This window comes from Empidonax traillii, unplaced genomic scaffold (genome assembly GCF_003031625.1).
Source record: "Empidonax traillii isolate 1590-97213 ecotype Southwest subspecies unplaced genomic scaffold, ASM303162v1 scaffold375:size1330703, whole genome shotgun sequence".
Taxonomy (NCBI): Eukaryota; Metazoa; Chordata; class Aves; order Passeriformes; family Tyrannidae; genus Empidonax; species Empidonax traillii.
Window position 1 is genome coordinate 806,952 of NW_020955568.1, and position 9,911 is coordinate 816,862.

The 9,911-nt window shown below is 47.8% G+C and overlaps 1 protein-coding gene across 3 annotated transcripts in view; it reads left to right on the forward strand.

Moving 5' to 3' along the window:
- The window catches only part of MAPKAP1 (mitogen-activated protein kinase associated protein 1), an 81,665-nt gene extending 74,284 nt beyond the window's left edge, over positions 1-7,381 (forward strand). For all 3 annotated transcript variants that reach the window (XM_027892997.1, XM_027892999.1, XM_027892998.1), the window contains exons 11-12: positions 4,467-4,564; positions 6,360-7,381. In XM_027892997.1, the coding sequence (XP_027748798.1) occupies positions 4,467-4,564; positions 6,360-6,485 (224 nt within the window). In that variant the 3' untranslated portion in view covers positions 6,486-7,381. The remainder of the gene's footprint in view (positions 1-4,466; positions 4,565-6,359) is intronic.
- The last annotated feature ends 2,530 nt before the right edge of the window (positions 7,382-9,911 follow it).

Below are 9,911 nucleotides of genomic sequence, written 5' to 3' on the forward strand. Positions count from 1 at the left end.
GGGGCTCAGGGTGAGCCCCAGCAGCCTCGGGAGCCCGCACAGCCTGGGCAGCAGCCGGTGGGATGTGTCCCCCAGCGCAGGGTCTGCAGGGGGTGCAGGGGGACCCCGGTGTCCCTGTGCAGGGACGGGCAGTGGTTTGGGGACGGCGTCGCTGGAGCAGCTCCTGCAGCAGCCGGGGCCGTGCTGATTAACTGCGTCCCCCTTGAACAGCTCCTCCATAAAAGTTCTCCTGAGCGCAATCAGGAGCGTGCATTGCCTCATCCTTTTAACAAATCTGTTTTGTAGCCCTATTAAAAGGGGTCTTCATCTATCCTGTCAAAGCTATTCTGCTGGGGTTTTTTAGTTTAATTACACTATCCAATTAAAACTCCTCGCTGCATTTTGATTCGCCTCTCCTCGGGCCTGAGTGGATGTGACATTTACAAGGCTCGCCTCTCAGGCAGACAATGTGTGATTGATGAGCTGCAGACGCAGTGGAGGAGCCGATTGCCATGTGGAAACACTGCTTAGTGCATTTTGATTTATTTATCATCTTTTTTCCCAAACAAGGTTGCTGGTGAAGAGGGTTTGGGCAACCCCGAGTTCCACCTCAATTTTCAGCATTTTTGCAAAAATCTTTATTAGTATTCTGCCTTTGGTAATAATTTGAAGAAGAAACAAAAGGCTTTGAGGGAAAAAAATCCAGATGTGTGAATAGTTACCACAATTTGACACAGAAGTGGGTGTGTGCAGCACTTCCATTGCAACTCTGCTTTCAGGACATCTGGACACAAGGCACCCTCTGATAGCAATGCTGTGTAACGAGCCTGCAGTGGAACATAAAGACCTGAGCTGGAGGAAAAGAGATCATGGAGTGTGCTGCTCCCTGAGAGAATGGGGCAAACCCGCAGGACTACAGCTGTTATTCTTTTCCCTAACATTATTATCATTTGTTCCTACTAAAGTACTGCCTGGTTTGAGGAGATCCACTCCAGGCTCGTGGTGAGCAACCTGAACCCATCAGTAGCTCCACTGGTATCAGCAGGGTCAGGATTTCATCCAGAACTGACTGCCATCACTGCCTCTGAATTGTGTACCTCTGGGATGAATATCACTTGCATAAAATAGGCTTAACCCCACTTGTACACTCAGACCAGCATTCCTGGTCAGTCTGTGTCCCTAACCAAGCTCGGTACACTGTTGGTGTGTATTTTATTTTTCTTATTCCTTGCCTTTTTGCTGATGTATTTCTAATTTTTTTCATCCTTTCTGGGCCCATGAGAAGAGATTTCAGGGTCTGATCCTGTTGTGGTCACCGTTTCTGAAGTGGTGAGAATCAGTGATGTCAAATGATGTCCATAAGTGCTTTCAGAGGGTTCCTTCTCCAGCTATTTATTCCACTAATAACTCTTAATTGTTGACTTCTGCCTTATGGTCCTGTAATGACAAAGCAATCATCAAGGTATATTGAAAAATTAACATAAATTTGCATTTCCCAGTGTTTGTTTTCTGTTTTGTCCAATTCATGAATATTCTTTTCATCTTCCATCTAATTAGTGATTTAATTCTGTGCATACTACTTAAAGAGTGGCTCTGGCAAAGAGAGGGTTTTGGTATGGGCTGAACTGTGGGGTGGGAGGGTAAGAAGAAAAAGTCTTTCTAGTCTTGTCAGATTCGGTAAAAAAAATTGCTTTTTCTTGTGCAAATTCACATCCTTCCAGTGTTTTCCAGGCATTCTGTATTTCCAAGGAAACTGTTTTCCAGTATTTTTTAGGCTCTGATAAAAAGAGTTTATTGCTTAGATTAAGAAGTGATATTTTTTTCACCTTCTCAGGTGCAGTGCGGTGACCCGCCAAGGGTTGGGGTGTTTTCCTGAGATTGCAGCAATTAGCACAGCATTTGCTGCTGCCTGTGTAAGCACACTTTGGTCGGTGATTGTGGAGCTGGGATTCTGCTGTGTGTGAACACAGGGGCATGGAGAGGCTGGGGGCTGCAGCGCAGGGCAGAGGGTTTCCCCAGCCTTTGGGAGGGTGAGGAGAGGGATGAGCTCGGCCTTGGCAGCTTGGCCAGCACTGCAGAGCCTCTTCCTTCGCCTTGTTGGCTGTGCAGTGGTGCTAAAAATCAGGAGACAGGGCAAACAGCAGAATGTAAGACATGGTGCTGAAGGAGTAAATGAGCTCTCCTCGGTGAATTCCTGGTGAATTAGCATCCTGCCCTTCCGCCGGCATCGGCTGTGGGCTCCTCTCCAGGAGTAACCACACAGGAACCCATTAGTGGTGGGCTTGGAGAAGATTTATCAGCGTTCCGAGCTGAGGCCAAAGGGCACTGTTGGGAAGATGCTTCTCTCCTGCTGTAGCAGCAGGGTCAGCCCCAGGGGGGGTTCAGCAGCACCAGGGCTGGTGGGGGGCACGAGAGCCCTGGGCTGTGCCGAGCTCGCTGTGGGCTGTGCCTACACAAAAGCTGCTGGTAACAGATGAGCTTCTGTCATTCCATTTGCTTTCCATAACTGTTTTATCAGATAAACATAGTTGGGAATAACATGCATTCCCTGTTGTGCAGCTGATCAATCCTGATGGCAGGACACCGAAGGTTCCCCCCCCAACATCAAACCAGTGTTGAAGTGGTGGTAATGGAGCTACTCTTGCAGTGTCTACATTGGGTTTAAATCTCCCATCACGTGCAGTAGGAGCCACTTGAGCTGCTGCTGTTTGTTACCAGTTCCTCTTCTATGGAAACATCAAACCATGGAAGCTCCTATTGATCTTGGAATGGTCAGGGGTGGTGCTCCTATTGGAAAGAGGTGCATCACATATTTAAGCACTCTTGGAAATGGAAATCAATCTCACAATTCATAAATTCTATCTGGCTAGAAGAGTAGCAGAGCAAAGTGCCAGTTAGGATTTCAGTGCACTCATATTTCACCCTGTAAATAGCGTGATGTGGACTCAGAGCCCATAAACATGATGCTGTAATGGGGAAAAGTCCTCTTGGCTCCTTTCCACTGCATCCTGAGTCACAGGCACACACCCAGCCATCCTCCACCGTGGCAGCAGTGAACACCTGAGCAGGTTTTGTCTTGATCCGCAGCAAGAACCACCCGATGAACTTTCAGGACCCAAAATACAGCAGCTCGTTGGGATCCTCCTGACCTTGTTCTGTGCCACTCTCACTTTCAGTGATCAGTGTCTGTAACTGTGTGGAATGTTCAGTGTCCAAGGAACAGGGTGGGGGCTGTGGGGGAGGTGCTGTCCCCCATCCCCAGGAGTGGTGCAGAGGCACTTTTGGAATCATTAAGATGCTGCATTCCAGGCAGAGCTGCATTCATTAACATGCTGATGAGCTCCCAGGTTGGAATTCTGCATTTTTAGTACCACCAGGGTATCATTTGTCAAATGATTTAAAGGGTGGGGTTTTTATTATTATTATTAGCCAATTTTTCAATATAGAATTTATATTCCAGATTAGTGCATCATAATGGTGTTTAATTAACACTCCACAATAAAATACTTGCATCTCAAATTTCCTGGCCACCGATCTGAGCATATATCAGTCACTTTTTGGAAATCTGGAGAATTAGATAATGTAAATAAGATTTCCAATTAGCTTTCCTGCAGGAAAGACCTGGATTTACAGTAATACGGCTGTTACTTTATGGATTGCTAACTCTGACTGTTGAACTGAATAAATTAGGAGAAAACTGTTGGAAAAGTATCATGTATAGAATATGCTTAATTTTAATTTTGAAGCCATCATCATTCATACAAGTGAAGGACATTCTGCCTTCCCTCGTGTTCCATGTGACACCTTTGTGTTGCATTTGTCCCTCCTGGCCCTGGCCCTCGGTCCTGGGCCGTTCTCCCGGGGCAGGAGGGAGTGGTTGGGCTGGTGGCACCACGTTTCCACTCCATCTCTGGACCCTCTGTTTGGGACTGGGCCCGAGCAGGCGTGCAGCAGCAAATGACAGTCAGGGTTCATTGGGTTGTCCCGCTGCAGGAGGGGCAGTGCCGGCTCCAGCGCGCTCGGTGCTGTGCAGCGATGCCATTCCCCCTCACCAGCAGCAGCCAGCTGGGTTGGGGGGAGGTTTTGGGGGGAGGTTTCTGAGTGGTGATTCTGGGATGAATCGCCCTTTCTTTTTCAATGCAACACTTCCCTGTGCGTGGGGGTTTTCCAGCCCCAGTGCCGTGGCTGAGCCGAGGCGCCGGTGTGGGCCGAGCAGAGCTAACCAGCCATTTGATGGATTTTTGCATTTCCTGCAGTGGGGATGTGATGGGAAAAGGAACTTTATTGACTGGAGTTCAGCTGCTCCTGTAAGCCACCACTTGCCTTAAATTGAAATGACATGAGAAGCCTGTCAGCATTTCATTGCTCCCTTCTGTCGTGCTGATGGTACGCGGAGATCACCATCTGTGGTTTTCTTCTGTCAGGCACACGAGCTCTGCTCAAACTTTACAGGAATATTCTGAACAGTTTTTTTCTTATCTTTGCAGGTCATGCAATATTTAAACTTACATATCTAAGCAATCATGACTACAAACACCTTTACTTTGAATCAGATGCTGCTACTGTCAATGAAATTGTACTGAAGGTGAGTATTAAACTTTAACGTGACCCAAAATCCTGGTGTTTTACCACTTGTTAGACATGAGAGGAGAATTCAGGAGGCTCTGGAATCACGAGGGTGCAGTGCTTGAGGACCACTGAGGTGTGTTTAACCTGCCAGACTGGCTGCTCCCCGCCTGTTGTTTTATTCATCCTTCAAACAGTTGCTGCCTGTCTGTGTGTAGCATTTCCTTTTGTGCTTGTTTCTAGTTAAAAGAAACACTAGTCTTCTGTGGAATTTTATAGGAAACTACCAAATTCTATTGTGTCCAGGTAGTTTCCACCCCAGAACGAGGTGCTCAGCATCCCCATGCCGTGCAGAGCGCGGGGGTTGCGTGGGACTGGGTGCTCCTGCCCCTCACCCCCGTGATCCCACAGAGCACACAGGGGCTCTTCCTCACCCCATCCTCCATCAGGGTTTGCTTCCCCTGGGGCTCTGGACAGACTCGTACTCCCCTGCTTTGGGAAAAAAATTATTGTTACACTCTTGGAAGATTAAACGGAATTTTCCACAAGTTCATCTTTCGTTGCAAGTCAAAATTCAAAAGCAGTAATTCTGGCAAACCATCTGTTATGTTTGCTTTTATGGGCTGTGTGGAGTTTAGAGGATTGTTAAATAACTGACATGCGATAAAATAACTTCTATTCATAACACAGAAGGTATTTGAGGGGGTTTCTATTTTGTGAGCTGTTAGGCCAATTCTTTTGTTCCCACTTTGTCTTAAATCAGCTATTGTAATACAGAACACTTAGAATCATGGAATCACAAAATCATTGGGGTTGGAAAAGACCTCCAAGATCATCAAGGCCAACCTTTCACCGACCCCCCCATGCCCAATAACCACATCACAGAGAGCCACATCTGCTTTTTTTTTGAACACTTCCAGGGATGGTGACTCCACCTACCTGAGACTCGTCATAAATGAAGGCTAAAAAAGGTTTACTGTGAATAATATGAATATTCAGCAGAGAAATACCATTGAACAGAATTTTTTTGTAAGTTGCTGTTCGTTTACATAGAACATTCTCTGGTTTCATGCACAAGTCACTGGTTTGTTTTCAATTCCATCAGCATTAGAAGATGCAGAAAAATCAGACTTTTCAAATTAGGCTTTTTACATGATCAAGTGAGAAAAATGGAGGCTTTATTGACCATGAAAATTCCCTATATTTTTATGCCTTAAGCTGTAATATGCAGTGAAAGTGAAACACTCTACAGTGCATAAAATTGTGCAAGTTTTAAGCCACAGCATATTAACCAGCTAATGGCAGACCAAAGGGCATTTTTATCTTTTTGATTCTTGCATTAACCTTCCATTAAAATTATCTGTGAGATTATCACAAAGCACTGGAGATAATAAATTTAGGGAGTAGTGGGCTTGTTAAATATCATTTAAAAATGCTTTCATCAAGTAAAATGTGCCAAAACACAGAAAAACTCTGAGATTAGCTGAGTATGCAAACATCATAATGGAAGAATTATTTTTATTGAGGCTGATAAAGTCCTGCATTGAAACCCATTAGTGGATTCTCCCCGTGCTGGGGCTATGCTGTCTGCCTTCACCAGAGATTTGGGGGACCAGGTGGGACAATGGACAAGGGACGTGGGTGGATGCACTGGGCTCTTCTGGTGCTCCAGACTCTCTGTCATCATTGTCCTGGTGTCCACTGGGACCAGTTACACCACAGCCCTGTTCAGTGGGTGGTGTGGGGGTCCCTGCCCGCCCCAGGCCATCCTGCTCAACCACTGGTGAAATGAAACATCATCTCGTGTCTTGCAGGTTAACTATATTCTAGAGTCGCGAGCAAGCACAGCCAGAGCAGATTATTTTGCTCAGAAACAAAGAAAACTGAGCAGGAGAACAAGCTTTAGCTTCCAGAAGGAGAAGAAGTCGGGCCAGCAGTGAGGCCGAGCCTCGAGCAGAGCCTGTGCCGCGATGGAGGAGCCGCTCCCCAGCGCCCGGCCGGGGGAGCCAGGACTGTGGTGCTCCTGCTGCCGGGGCAGGAGCCGTCGGAAAGGAATCTGAACTATCCCGTCTCTCACGGCTGGAAGATTATCCCTCCTTGGCGATGGGAAGTCTCCCCTGTGACAGAAATAAAGAGCCATATCAGCCGGAAAGAAGACTGTTACGCTTCAGGTTCCTTTGATTAGAAATAAGAGAATGACGTAGACTGGCATCATTTAATTACTGTATTATGTACAATCACGAGAAGAGATGTGATTACATATTATTTCACAGCCTGGTTAAAATAAATTATATACATCTGTAATCCACCCACGTACACGCAGGTATTGCTTGTGACATGATCAAATTTCTAAAAACAAAATGTAGGACAAATGTATCCATTTTTACTATTAATAAACAGATGTAATCTTTTTCAAGGTCCATATGATGCACAGTTCTTTTGGGGGGAGGCTGCAGTCCCAGATGGTTTCACTTCTGTTGCTGAAGTGCAGGAGGCATCCGTGAGCCAGGAACAGCAGCCATGGCAGGGGAGCGCTTAGCGAGGGATGCTGAGACAGTCGGGTCTAGTGTGGTTTGTTTTGTTCAAAAATATTTTTATTTAACTGTGCTTTTCAGCTTTGCATACGCTTTATCGGAAGTTGCTTGCTGTAGCTGGAAATCCACAGCAGCATCTTGGTGGTGGAGAGGAACATCCTCCTGCCCAGGACCCACAGCTGCTGCTGCCCAAGGTCTAGCCCTGCCTCTGAGGCACCTTGCACCTGGGACTAAAAAATGCCTTCACCTTTTCTTAATAATATTCTTTGAAAATAAAAATTAATACCTACTTTGTACTGGGATTTGTAACTATCTTGGCCTTGTCCATCCTTAACACATCAGGGAACATGGGAATGGGATTGCTGAGACCCAGAGCCGCGTTTCTGGTTGAATTCACCAGAGGTGTCTTTCATCCATCTCTCCAGGTCGCTGGAGCTCTGCACACACATCCCTGTGTATGGAACTGCCCTGGTTCTGATGGCATTGAACCCCACGGGGCTGGGGCCGGCTGAGCGCGGCAACCCCACGGCACAGCCTGACCTCTGCCAGCTCCCACCTTGCTTTTGTACAGAGAAAACATCCTGAGCCTTAACACTTGGTGCAGGAGCCACCACTGAGGCAGAGGGGGGGGTCTGTGACTCTCACCTGTTGCGTTCTCGTGGCTCAGCCCTCCCGGTGCCGACGGTGCCGATGGCACGGGGAGGGAGCCCTGCCCGCACCACTGAGGCCAGGCCTCGCTGTACAGTCTTCCATGATATCTGCAAAATGAGAAACGCTATTTTATAGTATGTTATTGATTTTTTAAAATATTTTCTATGTGCAAATGCAGCACAGATGCAATGGGGAAAACCCCTCTGATGTAAATGACTCCTTTAACTGACTGTGAACTATTTAACATTAAAGTTGTTCTGTGAATGTTCTTTGGCCACACAGTTTCAATTCTTTTTAACTGAACTGAAAAATTTCCTATTTGGTATCAGGAACTGCAGCAGTCTCCTGTTTCCATGGCCGTAGTGCTGTTGTCACCCCCTCACATGTATTTATCAGCAGCAGGGATTCAGCATGTGCAGGTTTGCTCTCAGTAAAGCCTTAAAAATTCAAATAATACAATCTCTGCTGTCTGTGCTGATGTTTGTGGCACACTCCCTTGCCCAGATCATGTGTGTTCACATCCTCTCATCAGTCACCTGCCACTAGCTGTTCCCAGTGTTCCTGGGAGCCAGGGCAGGGATGGATAGATGGACGGACAGACAGACAGATGCTGCTGCTGGAGGCTGCTCCAAGGGCTGGGTGAAAAGCAGGGAACATTGGAGCCCAGGATGAGTTTATTTGCTCCAAAAGAGCCATTAAATTGTTAAAAGCAGTTAAAAAAAAAAAATTGCTTTCAAAGCTCAGATCCAGTTGGATACATAGCATGCAGGAAACCTTTCCTAAATCCTGGAAAGATCCAGCATTCCAAGAGCTGAGCAGCCCCCCTGCAGAGCAGACATTTCTGCTCCTCAGCGTTTCTGAAGGAGTTAAATTGGAGTTCATGGCTGCAATCTGTGCACAGCTGAGCACGGACCCATCACGGGCTGGTCTTTCCCTGGTAGTCGTAGATGTAATTGAGTCAGATGGGCATTCAACTGGGTCAGCAAGGCAAGCTGTTCCTCCATCCCTGCTCCTGGGCTCTGGCAGAGGAGGGTGGATGCAGCTCCTGCACTGAGGATGACTCTGGCCTGCCGTGCACTGGGAGCTGGTGGAGGCAGCAGAGGTTTTCTGAATGTTCCCTGGCTCTGCTGTTGGAGGAGTCCTGTCTGCAGGGACAGTCCCGCTCCTCCTCCTCGGCTTTCTCAGGGCATTGGGGACCACAGGAGTGGCCTTTCAGCAGGGAACACACAGGGCACCCAGGCATGTGCTGGCACCCAAGGCCAGAGCAGTGGGTGCTCTCCCTGGCCCTGCAGTCCCACAGGAGCAATTCAAGCCAGAGGCTCTGTTGGGTTTGGGTTGGCAGGAGCCTGGTGCATCCCGGGAGCTTTGCAGCTGCCCCTCAGACAGGGCTGGGACCCTGCACTGGGACAAGCAGGCGAAACCCATCACACAGCCCTGGGTGCAGCCCTGAGATTAATGGGGGGAGTTATTTATGAAGACATGTTTGTAATGGGCCCATGAATTCAGGGAAATGCGCTGCTGTGGCGGCGGGTGCTGCTGGGTGCTGCTGCTGCAGCTGAAATTAATGCCCCTTAAATCACATCCCAGAGCAGTCACCCTGGTGCTGCTGGCCAAGGGCAGTGACGGGGACAGGGATGTGTGGGCACAGAGGGCACAGGGCCAGGGGGGTCAGGGGAGGGTGCCCTGTGCCCCGTGCCCCCTGCCCTGGCCGGGTGCTGCTCCCCGGTACTGGTGCCAGGGCCACCATGGGCAGCTGGGGCATGGGGAGGGCTGGCCCCGGGCACGGCCCTGCTCTGCCACTCTGCTGCATGAAGGGTTAAGCACTGTCATGTTTTATTCTCCCCACACACCTCTGCTTAAATGCAAGAAGAGAAAAAAAATCTCAACAGGGTGTTGTTCACTCTAAAAACCCTAAGCATGATTTGTGAACTCTCACAGCCTGGGTAATCTCATCAGAGTAATGGGATTATATTTCAAATCACCATGGCCTGTTCATTACACATTTAAACTCCTTTGACAGAGGAAAAGTTAAATAAAATGTGTGCGTCAGCCCTGGTTGACTTTCCCAGTTCTCTTTCTTGATTAGACAAACAGATGCTGAGCTCCAAAATGAAAAAATAATGTGCTCATTTATTCATTTTTCTGACAAGTCACAATAGATTTTTAACTACAAATGAGCCC